The following is a 25,369-nucleotide window of genomic DNA, read 5'->3' as shown; positions in this document are numbered from 1 at the left end:
ATTAAGCAGGAGGTTCTTCCTGAATCACTTGTGAGGTAGCCTATGGAATCAATCAGACAGGAGTTGGTTTGAGTCAGTTCTGCCACCTTAGTAGCTATGTGACTTTAGACAAGTTACTATATTTTTATTATAATTATTTTTTTCTGTTGGTAACTGCTCTGCCTGGTTTTAGGAATTGCAACCATTTAAGGCTGAGTGTGCAACCTCCAGATTGTGAGCCACTGAGGAGACAAGGCTTGTCTCTGGCAGCAGATGCTGGCCCTGCTTCATCCCCCAAAGCATGATGGAAGGTCTGTGATGGGTAAGACACCCCTGGGGTTGACCTGAACCAGACTCATCACATTGGAAGCCATCATTAAAGGACTCAGGGGGCTGCAACAAAGAGGAAATGATAGACCCTTAATGCTCCCCTGAATATTCTAACACAGCCCATTTCCCATGTCCTCTGGGAGAAGCTCTTCCTGGCTCTAATCCACTGAGACCTGAATACCTGCGATAGGGACAAGGGTGCAACCTTTCACCACCTAGTTCAGTGCCCTGGTAATCTGGCAAGATACAGAATTCTTAACAAACCTGTGAGATCTGCTCTGCTAAGAATGCTTCTAGTCAAATGTTTCTATTTTCCCATAGTTTTATAGTCTTTTAGTTGATAGACCTTGATTTAAGGAGAAGCCCTAATGGTGTTTTGTATACTATCTTCTGTTTACTGTCTATCCGTGATTAATAAGATTGTACCTGAACTCCTGTGCAAAAGATCCCAATAAAAGCCTGTTTAGGCAAGGGTCGGGGCGCTCTCTCTCCCCTGGTGAGAGAGTTGCCCAGCCGCTCCAAGCCGATCTCCCCTTGAGAGGGTTCTGAGGCTCTTCCCCCGCTTGAGGGAGTAGCCTTGCCGGCCCTTTTCCTCCACAGGACTTGGTAGTCCATGTGAATTTGTCTCATGTCTTATCCATGACACCGTGGGCACTGCTGGTCAATGCACGCGTCATTTTTCTACCTGAATGTTGAGCCAAGATCATTCATTTTATTGAGATGCTGCGGACTAGCTCACAAAATGCCAGGCACACAGAAAGTCAACAATCACTAGTGCCTGCTCCTAACACTCACCCATGCGGCGGGCATGGGCAGCGATCCCGCACCAGACAGCATGCCGACTCGGACGGCTGACAAAGCAGCCCAGTGTCTTCTGGGGTGACGCCTATCTTACGGGGTCCAGGAGAGGAGTAAATAAGAGGACTAAATGTGAACACTGTCTAAGAAGGCCTGGCACATGCCAGTGTCCCCTAAATATAAGCTCTGTGGGGACACATCTTCACTGACATGTCCCAAGTTCCTAGAGTCACGCCTGTTGAATCGTAGGAATTCAAGAAATGTCTGCTGATAAAATAAATGTTAGTTCTCTACCCTCATTTCCACTTTTTCACTCATTTTGAGCAAAGCATTAAGAAGCTTATGCCTCCCACATATCTCATCTGTCTTGGGCATATACGTTCAGTGCATTGTTGCCAGACACGAGAAATAAGACAGGATTAGAGGAGGCTCCTGTTCAGCGGCCTGACAAAATCCCTTACAAGCAAATATAAACACCCATCTGGGAGACACACACAGTGTGAGACGTAGCCAAACCACAGGGGATAAGAGCAAATACCGACCGAACAGCATTATTTCAAAGAGCAGCTTTGAGACAACAAGAGAAGGATCTAGAAATGAACGTCACGTTGGTACAGAGCAGGTGGTGGGTAGCAAGGAGCGAGGGGAAGAGAATTGGAAACAGCAGGGATGGAGCCTCACCTGGCACAGTCCAGGCCCAGGGGACAGTGGGCGCTGGGCCAGGGCCAGGTTGTCCGAATGCCAGCTGAGAGTGGTTGGGGGAAATGGGCACCATGTGGGCGACAAAGAGGGAGCAAGCGGAACGTACGTGGCCGTAAACCAGTCAGACAGCAGAACGCGGGGTTCAGGGCCCTTCACTCCTGTGGGCACCCATCCAACAGTAATGCGGGGAGTCTTTACGTTGTGGGTGGGGCTCAGAACTTGGTAACACACAGATGAAGGGTTTACATGGTTCGTTCTTTGAGCCCCCCCCCCCCCCGGCATGCCTGCGTTTCCCTAAATACCTAGCAGCAGTAAACAAAAGCAGCAGTTAGACTGAGGTTCTTCCTGGCTGCAAATGCTAAGCAGCTTCTGTGGGAGCACAAGGACCTCACGGGGTGGCTCTGGGTCCGTAGGGGGGTCTAGGGGTGCAGCCCGTCGTGTGGGAGGGTCACAGCCAAGGGTGCCTGCGCCCCGCACATGAGGAAGGCAGAGTTCCGTCCTTGCCCGGTCAATGAGAACACGCACCCTACTGACCCTCAGTTTTGAAAGAACATGCATAAAAAAAAATAGTATTGCTGTCGGAAAGTGAGACTTGCCTTGCAAGAGAACCTGTTTGCTAAGCGTTTATACCTACATTTGTTTATATCTGTACTTGTTTATTTGTCTGGGCAGGAAGCATGAGGTCTCTGGACCATAGAACAGTTACTCATGGAGCACTTTGGTGGTCCCAGTCCCCGTGACTCAGTTTCCCAAGAATTTCCCCCAAGTGTCTCATACTTTTGTTTTATATTTAAGTCCAAGGTTCATTTTGAGTTAATCTTTGTATAACATGTGAAACTTAGGTTAAGATCAAGGACCGCCCCTCCCACCCCCCGCCTGTTTTGCCCCCTGTAGAGGTCAGTCGCTCCACTATTTGTATTTGTCGTAAAGGCAATATCTCCACCCTGGCTGGTGCGGATCAGTGGGTGGAGGGCCAGCCTGTGAACCCAAGTGTCACTGGTTGGATTCCCAGTCAGGGCACATGCCTGGGTTGTGAGCCAGGTCCCTGGTTAGGGGTGTGCGAGATGCAGCTGATAGATGTTTCTTTCACACATCTTTACACATCAATGTTTCACTCCCTCTCTTCCCCCTCTGAAAATAAATAAATAATATCTTTCTTAAAAAGGCTACATTTTCCCATCAACTTCTTCCTACATCTTTGTTAAAAGTTAGTCTGTCATATTTGCGTGGCTTTATTTCTGGGTTCTCCACTCTGTTCCATTGGTTAATGTGTCTAGCCCTCTATCAGTACCACCCAATTTTGACTATCTACACGATGAATTTTAATTTAATTTTATAAAGTTTAACAGACATTGTTTAGATACAGCAAAAACTAAAACTGTTAATACCAGTGGGGTGAAGAAGTTCCTTCTTTTTAAAAACCAAATAACATTCTGTTGTAGAAGTAGACCGCATTTCGTCTATCCACTCAGCCACTGGTAAACGTTTTCACTGTTTCTACCTTTTGGCTGCTGTGATAATGCCGCTGTGAACATGGGTGTACAAGTGCCTATTTGACTTGCTGCTGTCAATTCTTCTGGTGTAAACCTAGAAATTGAATTACTGGATCATATGGAAATTTAGTCTCATTTTTTGAGGATCTGCCATAGATTGGTGACCACAGTGGGTGCACCCCTTTCCATTCCCACCTGTAGTTCACAGGGGCTGCAATTCCCCCACATCGTCATCCACTCTGCTGCTTCCTGCAGGTCTGAAGTGGTGTCTCACTGTGGTTCTGTGTGCAGTTTTTCTAATGGCTACCGAGCAGCCTTCTGTGTGTTTATTGGCTATTTGCATATTATCTTACTGGGGAAGTGGAGAATGTCTATTCAAGTCTACCCGTATTTTACCTGGGTTGTTGTTGAGTTGTAGTTCTTCGTACATTCTGGGTATTGATTCCTTATCGGATGTCATATGCAAATATATTCAGAGTTTTCTGTGTTTATTTCATACACAATGCCCAGGGTTATAGTTAGTGGCAGGAATAGGGAAAGGTAACTCTATTTCATCTCCTTGGATGCAGAATTCTAAGTTGACCTTGATTTGCTAAGACATGAGGTCTTCATTATTCCCACCACCAAGAAGAAGTAATTATGTGACCTGAGAGAAGTGCTAGCTAATGATGCAACAACAATCATATTGTAACACGTGAAAGCATCAAATCAACATGTTACACCCGTTAAACTTGCACAATGATCTATATCAAATATATTTCAATTGGAAAAAACGAGACGGGAAAGCAAAGCAGGGGATGAGGGAAATGAAACTTGAACAGTGAGACTGATGGCCCTGGCCCCTGGAGTCTGTGGCAAAGCCTGCAAAAAATTCACCGTGTTAGGACCAGCCTCATTTTAAATTAGGTCACCCGTGTCATTATGAAAGCATCAGAACTTCTCAGTGGGTGGTGAGACCAGCTACACGATGAAAAGAAACTCACATCCATGGTTTTGAGGAAGCAAGTTGCTGAATGGGTTTCATCCATGTTTAAGAAGCCAAGTTTATGGCCAATGCTCTATTTCATCAGAAGCCAAGGTAGAGGGGCTGTGGGCAGGCCAGGAGGGGTGATGCCCCAACACCCCACAGGACTCCCACTGCCTCGGTGTCTGCCCTGGGTTCACTTCTTGCTTCCTCTCAACCAAAGCACCCCCCCAGCCCACCTTGGGTCCCCTTTAGCTGGACTCAGGAGCGGAGTTAAGGGAAGCGGCCGTGGCAGCCCTGCCTCTGAATCTCTGGGCTGTGGAGATAATTGGCAGTGACCAGAGTGTTTGGAGTTCCCCCGCCCCCGCCCCTTAGCCAACAAAGCAAACTGGCTAAGGTCCAGAGCTGCCAGGACTCCCAGGTTTCCAGCATAAGGAGGAGCTGAGATTAGACTCACCTTCTGTGAGACCCCTCGGCAGATGCCACAGCTACTCCAAGTCTTGCCCCAGGAACACATTTCATGTGTTGCTTCACGTAAGAGGCTTAAACGTACCAAGTTTGTATAAAGCAAAACTCCTGGAGAATCATCCATCACTTTAGGGAAAATTGTAAGTGTACTAAAGAGGCAGATTTAGGACTTCTGCCAAGATGGAGGCATAGGTGGATGTGCCGTGCCTTCTCACACAACCAAGATTAGAGAAAACTAAATATTAGCAACAGAAAACACAGCCAGAACACGGAAAATTGAACTTTTCGGAAGTCCATTAACAACAAATTCTTCAGCCTGACCGGTAAGGGGCGAAACCAGCGGCTGGCGGAGCAGGGTTGCACAGGAGGTCTCGGCCAGACACACTCAGGCCCGCGGAATCCAGGCGCAGGGTCAGACCTAGCGAGCGACACAGCGAGCGACCAGGCGAGCGACCGCGGGGGAGACAGCCGGGCCCAGGGCTGCGTGTTGACTGAGGTCACGCATTTGTGCGCGGGTGGACAGGCGAGGGAGTGGGCGGTTGGACCGGCCGGCAGGTCCCCGCGGCAAGCGGCAGTGGAGGGCGCCGCCATTTCCCTGCTCTGACCCCACCTCCACATACAGCGTCATAACCCAGCGACTCTGAGTGGCCCGGCCCAGGTGAACCACCTAAGGCACTGCTCCTCCGCACCCAGCTGTGAGGAGCGGCAGAGGGGGTCGCCATTTCCCCGCTCTGGCCACGCCCCCACATACAGCGTCACAACCCAGCGACCTGGGAATCCAAGGCGCCGCTTCTCACACTTAAAGGGCCCAAACAGACCAAGAATGGCGCAGGAGGATCTCAGAGCCCCAGAGCCAATAAATCTAAGCGATGAAGAAATAGCAAAACTCACAGATGCACAGTTTAAAACATTGGTGATCAGGATCCTCACAGAACTGGTTGATTATACCGACAAATTAGACAAATATATGAAGGCGAAACTAATTGAAATGAATGGAACTGCACAGGACACCAATAGCAATGAAAAGGAAACTGGGACTCAAATCAACGGAGTGGACCAGAAGAAAGCAAATAATGGCCAAACAGAAAAGAGTCAAGAAGCAAGAATTCAAAGAAATGAGGAGAGTCTTAGGAACCTCCAGGACATCTTTAAACGCTCCAACATGCGAATTATAGGGGTACCAGAAGGGGGAAAGGCACAGCCACCAGTGGAAAACTTATTTGAACAAATAATAAAGGAGAATTTCCCCAATCTGGCAAAGGAAATAGACTTCCAGGAAATCCAGGAAGCTCAGAGAGTCCCAAAGAAGTTGGACCCAAGAAGGAACACACCAAGGCACATCGTAATTACATTAGCCAAGATTAAAATGAAGGAGAGAATCCTAGAAGCAGCAAGAGCTAAGGGGACAGTCACCTACAAAGGAGTCCCCATCAGACTGTCAGCAGATTTCTCAAAAGAGACCTTACAGGCAAGAAGGGGCTGGAAAGAGGTATTCCAAGTCATGAAATCCAAAGACCTACAACCAAGATTGCTCTATCCAGCAAAACTTTCATTTAAAATGGAAGGACAGATAAAGTGCTTCTCAGATAAGACCAAATTCAAGGAGTTCATCATCACCAAGCCCTTATTATATGAAATGTTAAAGGGACTTATCTAAGAAAAAGAAGTTAAAGAAACATGAATAGTGAAAGGACAACAAACTCACAGTTATTAACAACCATACCTAAAACGAAAGCAAACTAAAAGGACAGCTAGATTAGGAGTGGAAACATAGAAATGAAGATCTGAAGGAGGGTTAGCAACAGGGGAGTGGGAGGAGGAGAAGGGGGGAGAAGGTACAGAAAATAAGTAGCATAGACAGTAGATAGAAAATAGATGGGGGGGCAAGAATAGCATGGGAAATATAGAATCTAAAGGACTTGAGACACATGGTCATAAACTAAAGGGGGGTAATGGTGGGGATGAGGGGTAGGGTGGAGGGGAATAAAGGGGGAATAGAACAACTGTAACAGCATAATCAATAAAAAAAAAGGCAGATTTAAAGCTCTACTGGGCAGAGTGAGCTAAAGGAAATGATAAATACTATTATTGTTTCAATTTCAGCTTTAAGGAAGTTTTGATTCTAAATTTGCCAAGAGTGATCTGTCTGGCCATGAAACTGACCCAAAAGGTGCGACCTTCCTGACTTGAGATATTGGCAGGGATCACGGGTCTCCTCAGCATCCACAGGTCTTCCACCGAGAATTGCAGAACGAGTGTGTCACGTGACAGGAAGCCCTGCTCGCTGATTTCAGAATACGCCATGGTGAGCCCATGACCACCTTCCAATGCACGCTTATGCCAATTTAAAACGAACTCCTATTTGAAGCAAATATTACATGCTTTAATAAGAAGCCAGCGTGCTGCTGGTAACTTCAAAGGGTTAAAAAGGCTTTGCATTTACCTTATCAGTTTTGTTGAGGCCTCTCTGCATATTTGTAAATATCCCCACCTTCATTTCCCAAAAAGCACAGGGGGCTGCTTTGTAGAATGTATGGGCATGGACTGTATCCCGGGCAAGGAAGTGACTCCATGTCTTCCCAGTAACCTGATCATTCCCAGCTTTCCTGAAGTCACTTGATTGATCTGTTCAGAAAACTTCCCTTTTACTCTCACCTACCTTCCTCTTCAACTCCTGAATAAACCCCTTTCAAATCTCTTGGGGGCATGATAACGATCAGGAGAAACCAGTTTCATAAATGGGGTTGCCTGGGCCATTCTGTCCCAAGGATTTCCTGTGTCACGTTCCTGGTGCTCTGTCTAATTTCTGAAAGGCCGAGGATGCCTCCTCAGAGATCCTGTTCTCTCCTCACAGGAGTGTCTGCTGCTCCTAATGAACACACCCACGGGACACGTGGAAATTTAAACTCACACACAGGAGCACACTCCTTGGATGACTCTCATTTCTGCTGCTTCTCCGTCCTCCACGCCTTCTGTAAGGCTCTGAGGAACTCCGTCTAGGACATTCCTGCCCCACAGTGCCTCCTTTAGCTGATCCCCTGCTCATCACTGGGACCCCCTTCTGTGGTCCACTGTCCCACCTCCAAGAAGAGAGCCCAGCATCTGTCCTGGTTGATGTCCCTCCCTCAGGACCACTGGGCAGCATCTGCCCCTCGGCCGATGACCAAGTGCAGGGACCTTGCCCCCTTACGTTTAGAAGCTGGCAGGGTGTGGGAAGCAAACTTGCTCCAAGCTCTGTACCTCACCCTGCACATTAACAACAGAACCAGTGCGAGGGGCACTAAGGTGCAGTGCATCCCCTGCAGGTTCACGGAAGCTCTGAGAAGTAAGGTCTACACTCGGTTGCTACTGCCATCCCCACGCAGCACGTTTCCTGGAGGCTTGTCCACATGCGTTAGACGTGCCCCCCTCCTCGTGGGGGCAGGCCAGTCGTTCCTCTTGCACCGAATAAAAAATGATGACACCCCCTCCTGTAACCACTGTTTCTGAGACTTAACATTCTTCTGTGCTGGGCGCCGTCCCAAGCTCCATGATCACTGGAATGTCCAGACCGTCCTGCCCATGATGCACCGCCCTGTTCCCGAAGGCGCTCCCCGCTCCACTCAACTGCCTGCCTGCCCTGCTGAGAGCCAGCTTCCACGGTGGAATGAAGAGAGAACCATGCTCACGGGGTAGCAGGCCCTGGGTGGGGAGGAAGCGGGGACCCACCTGCAACTCCCCCTGGGGGGGCCCTGCTGAGGACTCACACTGGAGCAGGGAGCGGCGCGGGGCTGCAGAGCCAGGAGGGCCTGACCTGCTTTTGCTGCTCACACAAGACGGCATTTTATACAACTAAGAAGGGCCCTGCTGTCAGGCAGGGGATCCGGTGTCTAGAGGCTGAATCAGCAGTGACAAGGCAGGGCTGGGGACCCGTGCCCAGGGTGGCATGTGACGATGCAGCACAGGTTCTGAGTGAGCTCCCCAAGGGGAGGCCGTGCTGCCAGCTCGGATCAGAGGCGGCGGCCAGTTCCAGCACCACCTTGTGCCCCACCTGTTGGGCGGCTCCCGTGGGAGGTGAGGTGCGGTCAGCGGGTCACTGGGCATCCCTTATCACACAGGGTCCCAAGGTCTGTCTGATTTTCTCTCCCGACCGTGTCCTGGCACATCACTGACACGTCGCCTTCATGGTTTCTACAAAGGCGTTCATACATGTAACCTACCTGGAGGAGAACTTTTCTTGAAATATTAAAATGTAAGATTGCAACCAGCTATAATTTTTATTTATTTCCACTTATAAATTTAAAAATTCTCAGGTAAATTTGACAGTCTCTTCATCTGGGGCTTCCATGGTCACATTCAGCTCTGTAGTTGCGGTGACTGCAAATCACAACGTACCTTCAAAGCAACCACCGCAACCCAGTTTACAAACCATACTCCACAGGCCGTGTCCGCCTCCAGACAAATGCTCACAGACCTCTGAGACATCTGACATCACACTACTTATTGCAAGAGGGTAGAAACATTTATTGTAGCAGAATACTATATAGGCATTTGCTCCTCACTACATTATACCTCTTATTTACTGTAGCAACTCTCGATTCTTTAGTATAAAGAGAAATCAAGAGAAAAAATATCTATAATCTTGGGTTAAGAAGTTTGCTGAGATCTGGTGGCCTGAACTGTATGTACAGGATATAAACATATTTATATTTCATATGTACACAGTTAATGGTGACCTATTCATTATAAACAGTAGGTTTAACTTAGGTGCTACAAAAATAATCCTTTGGATGGATGCATGCAAACCAGTACACATAAACTTACTTATAAAACAGATCTCTATGCTTTTCAATGTAAATGTTGCTATTTAGCCACCAGCTAAAAGATTTCAATGCAAACCCGAAGCCCCTGATTTAAAGTATAAAATCTGCTTCTATCCATACCAACACACCACCTCCAATAGTCTTCACCTAACAGTAAGTCTAGGTAATTCTGTTGCCTATGAATTACAGGTACATATCTCATTTCCTCAGATATTCCAGTCCTCCAGAGTAAAAGCTTTCTTTGTTTCATTTGTTTTGATTTTAGCATTACAAACAGTAGATACTTGTTAAAATATCATGTTGGCTTTCACATGGTCATAAACATGACCAAAGCAAAGCCCTTTGCTCCGGGCCTGGCCTGGCGCCCAGGACAAAGCCCTGTGCGAGCTCAGTGGTTTGGGGAGCCGTCGGCGTGGGCAGGCGAGGGAGGCGTCACAAAGGGCTCGTCCTGCTTCTGTTCCTCTTTCGGGCTGGCTGCCTGGTCTGCAACAGAGGAGAAGGACAGCTGGTCGTGCTCCATGATGTACGCTTGGTCCTCGTCCTTGTCCTTCTTCACGTAGAACATTTTTCTGAATTTTTTCAGCTCGTGGAGTTCACAGAAGGTTTCCAGCACGACCAACATGGCAATGAGGCCGAGCAGCAGGTAGCCTGTGGGAGAGGAACATGTGTGTCAGTGGGTCCCGCCGGGGTAAACCGAGTCACGCCGCCAAGGGTCGGGGGATGGACCAACACACTCACCGCCATGTCTCTAACTTCTAAGAACACCCTGGATTCCAGAGCTCAAAGAGGAGGGACCCAGAGAAAACTGAGGACTGACTTCCACAAAATCTGCCTCCGGGGAAGGGGGGGGCTCTCGGCCCCCCATGTGTGAGCAGTGGCTCTCAAAACGCCGGCGACATTCACAAGAGTGCTGATGTATCACAAGCACTCACACAAAGCTGGCCACCTTGGAGGCGCTCAGTACCCCCACCCTTACCCTGCCACAGAACGAGAAGTTCAGCGCCAGAAACAACGGTTTAACCGATGCTGACTCCTTTCAGAACGGACGCAGTATTACACAGCTCTGTGCACGGCTAGTCACCCTCCCACCACCGTCCGTTCGTCACGTGACCGTCTTTTCTGCCTTTAATTCTGGGGGCACGTGGCCCATTCACTGACTGACTCTACCAGCTTCTTCCTCCGGAAATACAAGACAACTTGTTGCTCTAGGTAAACTGGTATTCCTTGAAATCTGGGACAGGAAACAGGTCACTTTCAGTCAATTTCAACACATTTAAAATCAGTTTTCAGAAAAAAAATGCATCCCGGAAAAGGAACAGAAAATGACAACTCTAAGAACAAAACACCCAATTTCATGCCCCAGGGGTACAGTGTTGGAGATTTTCAAGAAAACAAATGGACTAGAAAAGCTAGAGCCGGCAGCTCACTAGGAATAAGCAGAATGATTATCTTGAGAATGTAAAGTAACAGTCCTAGTACCTTCTGAATTTGGCTATTTATTAGGTCTTGATTATATGCCATATTTTAAAACTTTTTAAAAAGATTTTATTTATTTATTCATTTATCTTTAGAGGGGAAGGGAAGGAGAGAGGGAGAAAAATATCAATGTGTGGTTGCCTCTCGTGTGTCCCCTGCTGGGAACTGGCCTGAAACCCAGGCATGTGCCCTGACTGGGAATCGCACCGCCGTTGTTTGGTTTGCAGGCGCGTGCTCAATCAAGTGAGCCACATCAGCCTGGGCTGATCATGCACCATATTTTAGAAATAGCAAAAACACTGTTAATCAAACTAGTTGGCAAGTCCCCTCCTTTTCTTTCATCCATTATTTAGTCCAACTCTTAACTGCTGCCGAAAACACCTGTGGGGTTTCAGGCAGAAGCGGAGGAGTGTCTCCTACCCACAAATAACATGCCTCTGGGGACAGCCAGGTAGACGGACTAACAAACCCACGCTCTACCTTACAAGTCTTAAATGTTCTGCAAGGATTCAGTGTTATGTGACAAACTGAGGAAGTTACATGAATGGGCAAAGTTGGTAAGACCAGAATTAACACGAGAAAAATAGAGCGAGCAAACATTTTATAGAAATGTACTCAACTTCCCTAAGTTGTGAAAAAATTAAAACAAAAAAGGAGGTAACACTTTACCTAACATATGGAATGAAAGCTGAGATGATGTTCATCGGTGCAGTGACATGTACCACAGGGCTCCCAGAATGCCATCAGGCCAGCCCCACGCCTGGAGCACCCAGCCTGCTACGGGTAGAGAGTTCTGGAGTCCTGGGAACTTGTGATGTTATGGGAAGGCCCTGGGTCAGTTTGTCCTGTGAGTCACCAAAAGGCACATTCACTTGGAGCCAGAAATCCCACTTCTTGGAGAAGTATCGAAGTAGAAAGGTGTACACACACAGAAATATTTACTGCGGTTATTTACAATGTTCTATGCACACCAGAGAGCAGGGAGTGGAGGCAGGACCCGGTACTCACACGTGATCCCGATCTTGTAGAGCTCTCGGAATTTCTGGTTGTAGCCTTCTCCGGGGACATAATCCCCCAGGCCGATGGTGCTCAGGGAGATGAAGCAGAAGTAAAAGGACTCCAGGAAGTTCCAGTCGTCCTCCAGGACAGAGAACACGGCCGCCGGGATGAAAAAGAAGCAGGACACGGTGATGAGCCCGAGCAGCACCGCGTGCACGATGGCCACAGCCTGCTTGGAGAAGCCCCAGCGGATGTGGAAGTAGAGGACTGGCCTGCGGGTGACGTGCACGGTGACGCGCTGGACCACGGCCGTCAGGAAGAGCAGGGTGAAAGGGATGCCGATGACGGAGTAGATGATGCAGAAGGCCTTTCCCCCGTCCGACAAGGGCACCGTGTGGCCATAACCTGTGGAGAGAGCAAGGGGTGGGGGGGGGCACTTTTAAGTAAGACACACCTGCTGCCCGTCTCTGTTCTTTGGAATTAGGTGGGCCAGGCGTCCTGTCTGACGCCGCAGAGGTTCACTGTAACTGTTATCACAGCGAATTCCACGTCGGAGGCTGTGCCGTTGGGAAGCTGCCACTACGGGAAGTGGCCTGTAAAATCTTAGCAGCTCTTTGCAGCACAGAGGAGTCTGGCTTCCAGTTCATTGTCCAGCAGTTCTGAGTGCTGACTGAGGGCCCCACCAGGGAGAACGCATCACGGGACACCTACTTCTCCAGGCTGCAGCAACCCCCCTCCCCCCCTCCCCCCAGGATCCTTCTTAGTGTCCAAGTGCCACGCTACACTTGCATCCAAAACAGGCTGCTCACCCCAGATGCTAGCAGAGACTGCTCCGGGTGGAGGTGGGGGGCTGAGGCCTGGCTGCCAGCAGGAGGGAGGTCAGGCAGACGCAGACCTCAAACAAGGGGGAGAAAAGGAAGACTAAAGCACAGCACCTCACAGCCCCAGGCACTCCTTTAAAAGTACTTCACTCTGTTATCTGGCTAAATGGCACAGTCAGGACACCATCTTTCCCTTCCTGTCATTTCCATCGGTTGCAGGATGCCATCGCTTCCACAATACAAACATAAAAACGCACACCCGCTACGGCCAATGGCCGCTGCAAACACGCGTTTCACTTCCCACCAGGACCGGGCCACTCCCAAGTCCGACCACTCCCTGCACCGCAGACCAGAGAGCGCCTGCAGGGCGTGGGCCCAGTGGCCGACTTAAAGAGTCTCTCCAGCACTTCATCCCGGAAGGACTGACACGTGTGAACAAGTCTGTTCAGGAAAAAAACAACTAAGTGCATTTTTTTGCATGTGAAATTGGATTCTGAAAAATTCTCACATCTGCAATTACAGTGGAAAGGTGGTTTCAAAGTCTGACTTATAAAATATATCTGTCCTGCTTAAAAAGAAATGACTGAAAAATATTCAGCTTCAGATGCCCAAAGTCTCTGCTTCATTACAACCCCTGGGGGAGGCCCGGGTGGTCACACGTCTTGCCCAGTTCCTGCGTGCACAGCGTCAGCAAGGCGGTCAGGGCGGCCCATCCCATCTGTGTCCCAGGAGGCAGGAGGGTGGCAAACGAGTCATGGGGAGCCCAGGAGCACCCTGAAACCGTGTGCAATGTGTACATCTAAACACACGTGCATTTCTCCATGAAGAGATTCCAGAGCTCAGACCCCCCTAGTCCCTGAGTCCATGGGGTCCTGACAACACCCTTCTGCTCCTGGGCTCCTGCCAGGACTGCAGCGTGGTCATGGGGGGCGCAGGGCTCATTGCAGGGCCCAGAGTGACAGCGGGGGGGGGGCAGGGGAGGCCTGCGGGCAGATGCACGAGGACGGTTAGCAGGATTAAGCCCAGTGTGTACTACTGAGGGAACCACGGGACCGAGGACAGCGACCGCTAGCTGAGTGACGCAGCTCACGCCACAGAGGACTGGCTAATCGGAGCTCCGATCCATCCCAGTCATTGGGGACGACTGTTCTACCGGTCAGAGATGCGTGGAAACAGAACCCAAAAGTGGAAGTTATTTCACTGTAACAAAGGCAAGTGGAAGGCGATTCCCCAATCCGCTCAGGAGACTGTGACCAGGACACTCAGGCGGAAGCTGGGGGAGGAGGGCTAGGGGTAGAGGACTCCACTTCAGCAAAACTTTGTAGGGGGACGAGATTGGCTGAACCAGTGCTGCGGGTGAAAGCCTTTAAATCACGGTTTTATAATGCTTCTTTATAGCACTTTTATGTGATCTTTCCTCAGAGTATATATAACACACTGATGGCAACCCAGCCTATCTCGCGGATCCTCTGTTCCAATAAATGACGTGATTTTCATTCCAGTAGTAAGTAAATAAATGTGTAGTTTTAAAATATCTTAGGGTATGATTTTTACTCTCAAATGACGATAGCTCTTTTTAGTACAATGAACGAAATCTCTGTTCACTACATTCACTACAGTGCTCTCTCCAGGCACCAGAGAGTGTCCTTGCGAGACCCCACAGCCCATCTCCGGCTGTAACGGCGCTGTGCCGGGAACACGTTCCCACCGAGGGATCCAGGCCACCAACATGCACATCTTTACTGAGAACCACTTCCCCCCGACGCCTGTGTGCACGGTATTGTGAATGGAAAGTACGTGTCCACTTTGATCCACTCTGGTCACTGGTCACTTTTGCATCCCCACACCTTCCGTGCCGCCCCGAGGCACGACCTCCCTCTCTACACAGGGCAGGCGCTGGGCCTTCCTCCGCAGCAGACCACGCTGTGCTTGGGTGAGGACCTCAGTGATTCGGGAGGTTAGTGAGGGGTGAAGAATTTACTCAAGTGCAGTCGGTTGAAACCCCAGATAAATCATAAAGCGAGGGTCACATCACTGGGGGCCACATCACCCTCGAGGTTGCCTCGGAAGGGCCGAAATAATTTGGGGACTGTGTAAATGTAACTGCTCCTTAACTAGGGGCAGGGAACTCGGTGCTGCCGGGCAGAAACAAGGTGCCAGGCCGGTGTTTGCCACCTGTGTCACAAAGCAAAGCTTACATTTAAAAGCCTTATAATCGTGCTAATATCTATCACAAACCATGAAGGAATTAGCAAAATGTTAATAACCCTACATATAATTTTTCCAAAGACTAGTCATATAATTTGGGGGCCCCAAAGACTGAACACAACAAAGTCTCCTGAAAAAAATGGGCTTGATAACGCATTGTCCTGAGATGACAGTCCCACGTACAAACACCCGGGTACTCCTGCGTCCAACTGCACCCCGGCTGGGTTTCCTGTTGACCCCGCACCCACGGGGCACACTGGAATTCCTGTGTGATGCGCCCACAGTCATGACAGTCTCCTAAGAAAGGTGGTTTCTTGACACCCTGCCAGCTGACTGCCGGCTTGTCCGACCTGCGAGTCCTCCTGAGAAACCTCTGGGCCCCCGTTCAGCACTTCAGAGCAAGGCTCTGATGCACAGTGTCTCTCTTCGGCCTACATGCTCTTCTGAGAGGCGGCCACTGGCCCCCGCCCGCCGTGACCCCGCCCACGTAACAGACGTTCTCATTTACATTGTCTAGGAGGATGGGTAGGCCCGACGTATACATTTTCCTTCAGTTAACTTGATACATGGTAAAAAAACAAAAAGCAGCAAAAGAAGAATGCCAACCTCTGACATCAACCCCACTGGAGTTACCGAAATGAGCTTCAATGTCTCTCTCCTGTAGAACCAACTTTGGTTTGCAATCCTGGACTTGAAATTGCTCCCTCTCTTCCCCCCCAGACCGTGAGCCCTCCGACAGGGAGACGACAGCTCTCTCCAGGCTCCGGCCACAGCGCCCTCCAACGCAGGGTCAGTGTCGCACTGGGGCCGTGAGTGACTTCGAATTCAACAGGGCTAGAAATTCAGGGCATGGCAATGACTAGGCATCATGTCCAGCTGACTTTTTCTGCAACTTTTATCTTTTGCTTGAAATAGCTTTTCTGCCCACAGTTAAAAAAACTTAACTTCCAGATACTTTGTGTACGACAGGTCTTCCGAATTCTTTTCCATGGAAATACTTCTCAAAGGCCCACAGATGGACCACTCTGCTCGCCCCACCCATCCGTGTCACCGACATGACAAGGAACACACATGCCGCTTCTGTTCCTTGGCTTACAAAAGGAAGTTTGTTCGCCAGAGAGGGAAGTGCTGGCCAAGGCTGTGAGTGCGAGGGACACCGAGTACACGTGAGAAGGAGGCACGGATGGCGGGCGGCACCGGGTGCAGGAAGTCGCAGACATGCACGTGGTCTGTACTTCTCCTGGCCGCCACCTTACACAGGTGGCACCTGCTCACTTCCAAAGACAGAGGCCCTTCTGCATTTAAAAACTGGGGGTCCCAGCAAATGGCCTGAACGCCAGGGGCAGAGCACTGCACACTCTCTGCAGCGGGAATGTCCCGATTCGGCGCTGTGAGCACGGTGGACGAGTGATCAGGAACGATAGCATAGGCTGTACAAAGATGGCAGGGGGGCTCTGCACACCCAGTAGAACTGTCCCTGTGCGCTGCCGGCCGGCGTCAGAGTCTGAGTGTTCACAGGACTGTGAATCTTCACCAGAGTCCATCCTAGTTCTTACTTCTACTTCACAGGTGAGAACACTGGTTTCCAGGAGCTTGGAAGACTTGCTCAAAGTCATAAAATAGCTGGAGCCCGTCATCTGTCTGCTGTGCCCACCCAGGTGTGTTAGGCGAGGCGGAGGTTGACGAAGCCCCCTGATGTCACACCTCAGGAGCTCGTGGTGGCGAGGTGATGGCGCTGGCCGCCACTCAGAGACGAGCAACCGCGTTTGCCCTGTGGCTCCGTGGAGCTGAGTTGAGACAGTGAGTCTCAGGAGGGGACAAGAACGAGAGGACAGGAGGGGACACAGGGAAACAGTGCTTGCAGACGGACAGAGGGCTGTGTGGCCGTCACCCAGCGGTGCCAGGTCACTCTACGGGTGTGGGAGGGAGGCCAGCACAAACCCACCGAGGGCCTGGGAGTCGGGGCACACGCGCGGGGGCTCCGCCATCCTCCCCTGTCCGCAGCCACACAGACGGATGACTGGTAAATGGCAGGGCCCTCGGTGACGACGAGGACAGGGCACTGTCCTGAATTACGACTGAAAGTCAGGACATCCTGACACCTTAGTGGCGACCATGGAAAGCAGACTTTCAGTGGCAGTGACAATGTCGGTGATCTAAGTACAGAAGAGAGTCCAATAAAACACTTGTCCTCCTGTCCAGCTGACTCGCAGGGCAGGGACTCCACACCTGTCCTTCCCTGTACGCACACAGCTGCAGAAGCACCGGGCCAGGGAGGTCCGACGGCCGGTGGCCCGGACGACTGGCTCTATGGTCACAGTGAAATGGGAAGTGTGCACGGCCCTTGCTGGCAGCTCAGTTGCTTAGAGCGTCATCCTGATATGCCGAAGTTGCAGGTTCAGTCCCCGGTGAGGGCACAGACAAGAATGAACCAGTGAATGCATCCAAGTGGAACAACGAGTCGGTGCCTCTCTCCCTTTCTCTCTTTCTCCTATCCTCTCTCTCTAAAACCAGTCAATGAAAATTTTAAAAAATGGTTCGTTGTAAAAATTATCAGTGACTCAATACACAAGTACAGAATTTTCATTGTAAAACTAACTTCCAAAGCATATGATGAAACGAGTCTCCCCTACCACCCACCTTCTCCCCGGTTCTCTCTAGAGGTCATGGTTAGGAGTTTAGAGCCAAAAGCTCCTGAAGTTTTTCTAAGCACTTATGTATATTCCTAGAAAAACTGTTTTAGTTTGTGTTCATCGTAAATGGTGCTATTCCCCATTATTGTTACTCTCTCATTGTCCCGGGACGCATGGAGACCTTTAAACGCTGTGTCGGACGCTAGGCAGGCCCCCCACCTCATCTCCCCACCCCCAGTGGGTGGACATTTCAGGTGTTTCCAGTTTCTCTCTGTGAGCGACACAAGTCAAAAGCTGCCTCACAGGTCACTGCGTCCCTGACAATGAGTCACCTGTCTGCTGTTCCCTTCCAGCCTCCGGGGCTGCACCGCCTTCCAATTCAAAGGAGAGCTCGTTCTCAGAAACCTAAGTCAGAGTCCGCTGATCCTGGCACCCTGCCTGGCTCCGGCAGGAGGCCACGCCCACGGCTCAGGCACAGTCCCTGGTGGTGCTTGGGGGAGGGGGACCTGCAGAGGCAGCACCTGCTTCTGGCAGGGTGGGTGGTGCCGTGACCTCCAGGTTGAGAGCCCTGATTCACAGGTTCTCACTCACACCTTCCCTCAGGTCCTGTTGCCAGGTCTCCTCACTTAAAACTGTTAGAAAACACATAAAAAAGCGGTGCGTACAGCATTTGTTTATTTAACAAAGGGCTCGTGGACCACATGGCCATTCTCTGTCGCCTCTCTGGACTCCGCTCACGACCTTTTACACCCAAACAGCTCCATCTGTGCCCACGATTCTGACTCAACGTCTAGTTTTTTCATGGCTTCCTGCCTGCCTGTTCGTCATAGGTTATCCAGTTAAAAATGTTTAACTTTCTAGTTTTAACATTCAGGAAGCAATCTGGCCAATTCAGGAAGTCCTACTATGAACTCTTTGTTTTCTAAGATGGGCAATTGTTGGGGACTCTAAAACGTGCTTATTCCAGTAATACTAGTCATACTTACCTCTAATCGATCCCTATCATTTCATTTCTACATGCTTTCCTTTCCCTGGCACTCTTTACTACTCAACTTTTAAGAGATTTTATTCCTTTATCTTTGAGAGAGGGGCCGAGAGGGACAAAGAGAGGGAGAGAAACAGTGCCCGCTGCCCCTCGCACGTGCCCAGTGGGGGCTGACCCGCACCCGGGCAGGTGCCCTGACCCGGACTCAAACTGGCCTTCCACTTTGCAGGACGACGCCCGGCCGACCCGGCCACAGGGCTCAGGGCCACCGTTTGACTCGTAAAGGGTGGATGTTCGCTCTGGAGTCCCAGCTGCAGTGCAGCCTTCCGCTACGGGGCCGCCCTCCAGATTGTCACGGCCATTTCTCAGCCCGTCTCTGAGGCGCGTGTCCCCTGTGCGAGGTCTTCTCACAGCCGCTGCGCCGCTGCAGGAGCCAGCACCGCCTAAAGAAGCCCTACTCCCTAAGACCGAAATCCTGATGCAAGTACGCTGAACGACTTTGTCAAACGCTCCACCGTCCCTTCTGCCACTCCCCCGGTGCTGCCGAGTACCGGACTGGCAGCCGGCATCAGGTCCTCCGTCCTGGGCAGGGGCCTGACCTTGCCGGGTGCCCACAGGGCCACTCGCACGGGTCGGTTACAACGGAATCGCATGTTCAGGAAGGTATCACATGCTAAGTAGTACAAGTACAGCCGACAGTCAGGCAAGGGTGTGTTTTGCTCATTGTCACAGTTATATGTACATATTCCTATGGAAAAAATCAGGCCCTGGTTGGTGTGGCTCAGTGGACTGAGCGAGCACCAGCCTGCAAAGCACAGGGTTGCTGTGGTGTCAGGTTGCTGGTTCGATTCCTAGTCAGGACACATGCCTGGGTTTCAGACCAGGCCCCTAGTAGGGGGCGCACAAGAGGCAACCACACACTGATGTTTCTCTTCCTCTCTTCCCCCCTCCACCTCTGTTTAAAAATAAATAAATAAAATCTTTAAAAAAATCAGGTAATAATCTTGTTACCTCCCAAATATCAGTTGTACTGTCTACTGAGCACTGTCATTTAATGCCCTTGTTAGGCCACCAGGGACACAAAAGGTAGCACATGTCTCACGGCCCAGCATGAGATGGTGACTATTTTACTTCACATTTTAGCGCAGTTTTCCCAGAATTCCAAGCAGTTGCGTTTATTGCAGTTTCCACAGGAAAGAAAGGGCAAAATGAATGGGCTTGCGACTGGCTCATCTGAGTGACCCGGGCAGGCTCTGGGGCCACTGGCCCTGGTGTCACTCACTGGGGCAGTGGGACCGTAGCTTGGAGGGGGAGTTTTGGGTCACAGGTGAGCCTTCTACTCTCTAGGGTTGACAGACCCGGGAGGCCAGCTCCCTCAGGGTCATCAGCAAGAAATCAAGGGCTCGGAACAAACAGACGTATTTAACACAGGTGGACAGCGAACCGCAGCCCCAGCTCAGGGAAGGCCATTCACCAGGCTGTTCCGGGAACCAAGCCAGGAAGACTGGGGGCAGCAACGGGCAGATGTACTTGGGAGCATTGAAGAGCGTCAGGGAGAGTACTTTGAAGGTGACTGAAGTTTAAAGATGTAAGAATAAATACATAGTTTTTTACAAATATTCCTGGTTTTCAGGGTCCCCCTTCCATGTGGGCTGTGGGCCACACTGTCCCCAGGCTGCCAGCAGAACTGCCTGCATCTTCCCCATGCCCTCGGACACCTGGCACATTGGTCACAGCTGTCCCTGACCACCGGGGCCTGACAACTGCACTCAGGGAACAGGCTGAGACCTATGGCCTGTGTGGGTCTCTGCAGTTTGGGAGGATACCAGTGACCTGCACAACAGGAGAAAAACCCAACTCCCTCTCGCGTTCTCACTCCTTTCCTCCACCCAAACGGACCCAGCCTGGTGGCCGTTCCGACAATATCGTATAGGTGGTTCCCAGCGGATCCGGATGTCAAAGGTGGGTGGGAACCGTAGTCCCTCCCACTGCACTTCTCTCCCAGGTGGTGGATTACAACAAACAGAGGCACGAAACAGTCACAACACCTGCTGTAAGTTCGGAAGTTCAAGCTCTCCCTCCTTTGGAACTTTAAAGGTTTGAAGTTTCCACAGAAATGGGTGGCCCTCTTCCAGAAGCTGCATGCAGCTCCCTTCTGTTCAGATCAGGTGACAGACCCACAGGGTCCTTCCCTGAGGGGCAGGCAGGCCACCGAGAAGGCTGCAGTCCTGACCCAGAACCAGCACTGACGCAAATCCACTTGCCGGGTTCTCGAAGATGGCGTGCCCCGTCCTGCAAGAGCAGGTGACACCCCGGTGCACGCTCATCACTTGACGACCACCCATGTCACCGAAGGAAAAGACTCCGGCACTCTGTGCTGCCTGACAGACACTTGCTGAGCTGACATCAGGGACCCGGATCTCTAGGTAGGGTCATTCGAACGCCGACCAGCCCTAGACTATGGAACATATTCCTACTAGGGAACTTGGAATGTCAACTTCCTGCCCTCAGAGGACAGGATCACAGTGAAAAAATGCACTTTTCACGTCTGCTAAGTGTCTGACAACGCGACAGACTTCTCCTTCTGGGAAGGATCACTTCTCTGGGCTCTGGGTCCCGGCCCCGGGGGTGCAGGATCTACGGCAGAAGTGACGCGAGTGGGGGCTTCCACAAGGAGAGGCCCCCATTTCTGCCGTGGTCCTGGAGTACGGGTGACGACAGTGGGGCCACAGTGCCCACGACAGACGCGTGCCTTTGTCCCAGGCCCCTGAGAGCACCACTGCATAACCTGCCCAAAGTTCACTGACACACTCGCCAGGAAAAAGGAAAAGGGAGATGGGACGTCAGGGGGACATCAGCGGGACGGCAACATCCGGCGTGCCTGCAGCCGGCAGGTGGGTGCAGGGAGCATTTATTACACACAGTGCTCTCGTTTTGTGCATATTTGAAAATAAGCTACACTAACACACAAAAAAGCCAAGGACTTGAAATGTGGAGGTAGGAACACAGCTTTTCATGGAGAGAAGCTCTGGAAGAAAGGTCTGGAATTTTTGTAGTTTTTCCAGTCCTGCCTTTGTACAGAGAGCCCTGGAAGATTGCCCTCGCCATTCACAGAGGCCACCACGATCTCCCCCCCCACAGACTTGTTAAAGCCTCAGACTGTTCTTGGAGGAGGGCACACGCCCAACCCTAGGCAGCCTGGAAGTCCACGGCCAACCACCCGGAGAGGGCGATGGATTCATTTCCTCTGCAGAGTTTCCAAGGGGTTAAACCAGACTAGCTGTCTGTCTGCTCCCGAACTGGGACAGACTTCCCGGAGGAGCCCGGGTCCATCTGCCAGGAGGCAGGGGTGTGGCGCAGCCCAGAGGGCGCCCCCTGGCCTCCCCAGCCAGCACTGAGGTGCAGTGGTCCAGAACACGCCACTTCCCTAAGGCTGTGGGGACTGCTGCTGGCCACGCACAGCTCCCCCCGCACCTGCTGGGTGGGCTTCCACTGCCCCCGGAAACTACTTCGGGTGCACACAAGGATCCCCGGGCAGCACAGTGCCAGAGCGAGTGAGGACTTGGAACCAGACCCGGGAGGCTAGGCAGTCCCACCGGCATCATGGCACTTCAGTTCACTGGCCCCGTGGTGCTGGGGACAGTGAGGACCAAGGGCTGAGCAGAGGAGGGGCAGGGTCGCAAGGGCAGGAAGGGCACCATCCACCTCCGTGGCCCCTGTGCCTTCCCGCCAAAGGACCTCACAGCGCTCACCTCACTCCCAGCTCACCTCGGTCCCACCGGGCAGCTGTGCTGTCTGCCTCTGGGTTAGTTCAGCCCCAAGCGCCAACTCCTGCTGGCGGAGCCCAGCTGCGTCCCAGGCAATGAGCTGTGACACCAACCACTCACGTGGGTGTGTGTAAAGCAGCTGCGATCTGTGAGCTGGAGCGACCTTGCTGGGGAGAAACAACTGACCGACTGTGAGAGCCGGAGCCCGGGGAACACTGGCAGGGAAGCGCAGGGAACGAGAAAGGTAAATGGGAGGGACAGAGGCATAGATGATGCGCCACTGATAAAACTGACACGTGAGTGAGGGGATTCAGGCACCACTTTCCAAAACACTGAATGTTTGGTCCAACATAGTCATTTTGAGTAAAACTGTTTAACTCCCAGATGTGCTGGATTTTAAGGGGTGACCAGAAGCAATGAGCTGGAAACAGCCCCCCCCCCCCGCTTGGGGTTCCACGGGAAGGTCTGTGGCCACTCCCCCCACACGGGTTCTGCACCGGCTTCCCTGACCAACCCTCCGCTGAGGCGAGTCTGCCTTCTCCAGGTCGCCAAGGGCTTTGATCGGGAGAAATCCTGAACTGAATTCCACCCTCACGCTTCCCAGCCTCTCAGCACAATCTGGCCACACTGACTCCTTCTCCTCCTGGAGACACCGCTCCCCTGGTTCCAGGCCCACCGCACTCTCCGCGGCTGACAGACCCTGTGCCGTGCCTGCTGCTGGTCCTCCCTCCCCGGGGAGCTGCCAGCAGAGAGAACCTCCGCCAGGCGCCCTCGGACTCTGCCCCGTCTGTGCTCGGTCCCACAAGAAGAGAAACAAGAGTGCCACCCTCAGACCATGGCCATCCAAGGGGGTCGGTCAGAGGCCAGCCCCGCTGGGACCCTCTTAGCCTGCTCTGCCTCGGGGGTTGCATCAGAACCGTGACTGTAAACACCATCTTTTGCTCGTGGCTCTGCCACTGGCCTCAGATTCACCTGGGGCAGGAACTCTTAAATGCTTTATTAGAGAGTTATTTCAACGGGCCTGGGAAGGAACACAGGAATTCATATTTTTAAGCTTCCCAAGACTCGGTTAGCTTCCAAATTACAGCAAACTGAGCTACATAGGAATGTCTTCCAAACTGACCTGCCCTCCCCTCTTTTCTGAGCTAATTCATGCCTGGCTTCCTACTTGAAATTCCGTTGGGATGTGACAAATGACTACGTCCACAACAGCTTTCTGGAATGCATCGTGCTAGGCACCGCCCCCACCCCCAGCAGCACCGCGCCCCACCAGGAAACCTCGGGCCCGAAGGAGCCCTCTGTGAATCTTTCCCATTTCCGGTAACAGTACTGGTATCTCCTGAGCTCTTTGGCCCAAACACCAAGTAGATTTTGAATTCTTCTTCCATTGTTCCCACTGCTGCTGACCCAGGCCACAGGAGTTTCCCCCGGGGTAAACTTTCACTGCCGCCCACTTTGTCCCCAGGATTCCATCCCCCCACGAGCCCCCCCAAATGCACAGTGAGTCCCTGAGACACTTGAATGAGGTTCCTGCAGCTGCCGTAACAAATTCCCACCGACTTGGTGGTTTACAACAACAGAAGGGTGTTACTCCACGGTCTGTGGTCAGAAGTGAAATGATGATGCGGCCGGGCCACACCGCCCGCCAGAGGCTGGGTGTGGGGGGCCCTTCCCGCCTCTTCCGGACCCTGCAACAAGGAAGGCGGCGGCTCCGGCCTGCAGCCCCAACCCCAGTCTCTGCTTCCGACTCCTCGCAGCCCTCTCTCTCTGTGTCTGTGCCTCTTCTCCCTTGGGGTGAGGAATTGTCACTGCATTTAGGGGCCTCCCAAGGTCACCCAGGAGAGCTCTCTCAGGGTCCGTAACTTAATTACATCTGCAAGGACCCCTTTTCCAAATAAAGTCCTATCTATAGGTTCCAGGGGCTGGGACACGCACACACATTTTGGGGCCACTGTTCAATCTACAACACTGTCCCGCAGACTTTTAATAACGGAAATGACATCACATCACTCCTCCAATTGGAATGTTCCAATGACTTTCATTACAAGTGCTAGAACTAGAACTAGGACATAATGTTAAATTCCTTGCTCTGGAACTCTGGGATTTGCTTCCAATGACTTCTTCCACCAAGTTCCTGCCACTATGCCCCTCACAGCTGCCCCCTGGATGCATGGGGCTCTGTCTACTCTTCAAAAAACCCAAGCTCCTACCTCAGGGCCTTTGCACTTCCTGTTCCCCAGCTTCAAAGCCTTCCCTACCAGTCTGCATTCAGGTCTCTGACCAGTATCCCTGCCCAGGAGAAGGCTTCCAGGCCCCCCTTCTCTAAAGTAGCCCCATCTTCTCCCAGTTACCCTGAAGCCCACTAGCCTGTGTCAGTCTCCTGCACCCCCAAACCTGTCTTATTTACTTATATGCCAACTGCTGTCCCAGCTGTGGTGGAGGCAGGGGCCTGGTTTGTGTGTTAATGTTGTGTGCCCCAGAGCCTAGAAGAGCCGCATGGCAGCAGAGTGACAAATATCAGTGACTGCGGGAATCAGCAGGGTGACTGCTTTAGGGGCACCGTGAAAGCCACTGAGGCGAGGGGCGGTGTGAGTGTAAAGAAAGGTGAACTGCGACAGCTCTACTGGGACTGTGGCCGCCCCCATGACCCCTCCACGCTCTACACTGAGCACGGCTGGGGCTTTGGGAACTCACGGGACACGGGACTGGAGACGATGGCCGCTGTGGTTCACGGGGACTCGGCCACGTCCGCCCACACAGGGGGGAGGGGCTGGCACAGCTGCGGCTCCTCCTGCCACCTTGAGCCAGACGCAGCGGGCAGCCCACACGTGTTGAGGAAGTCCAGACCCTCATGCCCTTGTCCTGACTTCTGCAGACGGGTACCGACAGCTACCCCAGTGTGAGGGCATGAGAAGGAAAGCGAAGCATGTCTTTAAGAGGATCC

General features: G+C 51.7%; 1 protein-coding gene across 1 annotated transcript in view; it reads right to left on the bottom strand.

Annotated features, from left to right (window-relative positions):
- Positions 1-8,979: 8,979 nt before the first annotated feature.
- The window catches only part of KCNK1 (potassium two pore domain channel subfamily K member 1), a 36,554-nt gene continuing 20,164 nt past the window's right edge, over positions 8,980-25,369 (bottom strand). Inside the window, exons 2-3 of the mRNA XM_037136759.2 lie at positions 12,021-12,416; positions 8,980-10,184 (exon numbers count right to left, since the gene is read on the bottom strand). Of these exons, the coding sequence (XP_036992654.2) occupies positions 9,925-10,184; positions 12,021-12,416 (656 nt within the window). The 3' untranslated portion in view covers positions 8,980-9,924. The remainder of the gene's footprint in view (positions 10,185-12,020; positions 12,417-25,369) is intronic.

The sequence above is a fragment of the Artibeus jamaicensis genome, unplaced genomic scaffold (genome assembly GCF_021234435.1).
Source record: "Artibeus jamaicensis isolate MK-2021 breed Jamaican fruit bat unplaced genomic scaffold, CSHL_Jam_final contig_473, whole genome shotgun sequence".
Classification (NCBI taxonomy): domain Eukaryota; kingdom Metazoa; phylum Chordata; class Mammalia; order Chiroptera; family Phyllostomidae; genus Artibeus; species Artibeus jamaicensis.
This window is presented reverse-complemented; position numbering and strand designations above follow the sequence as displayed.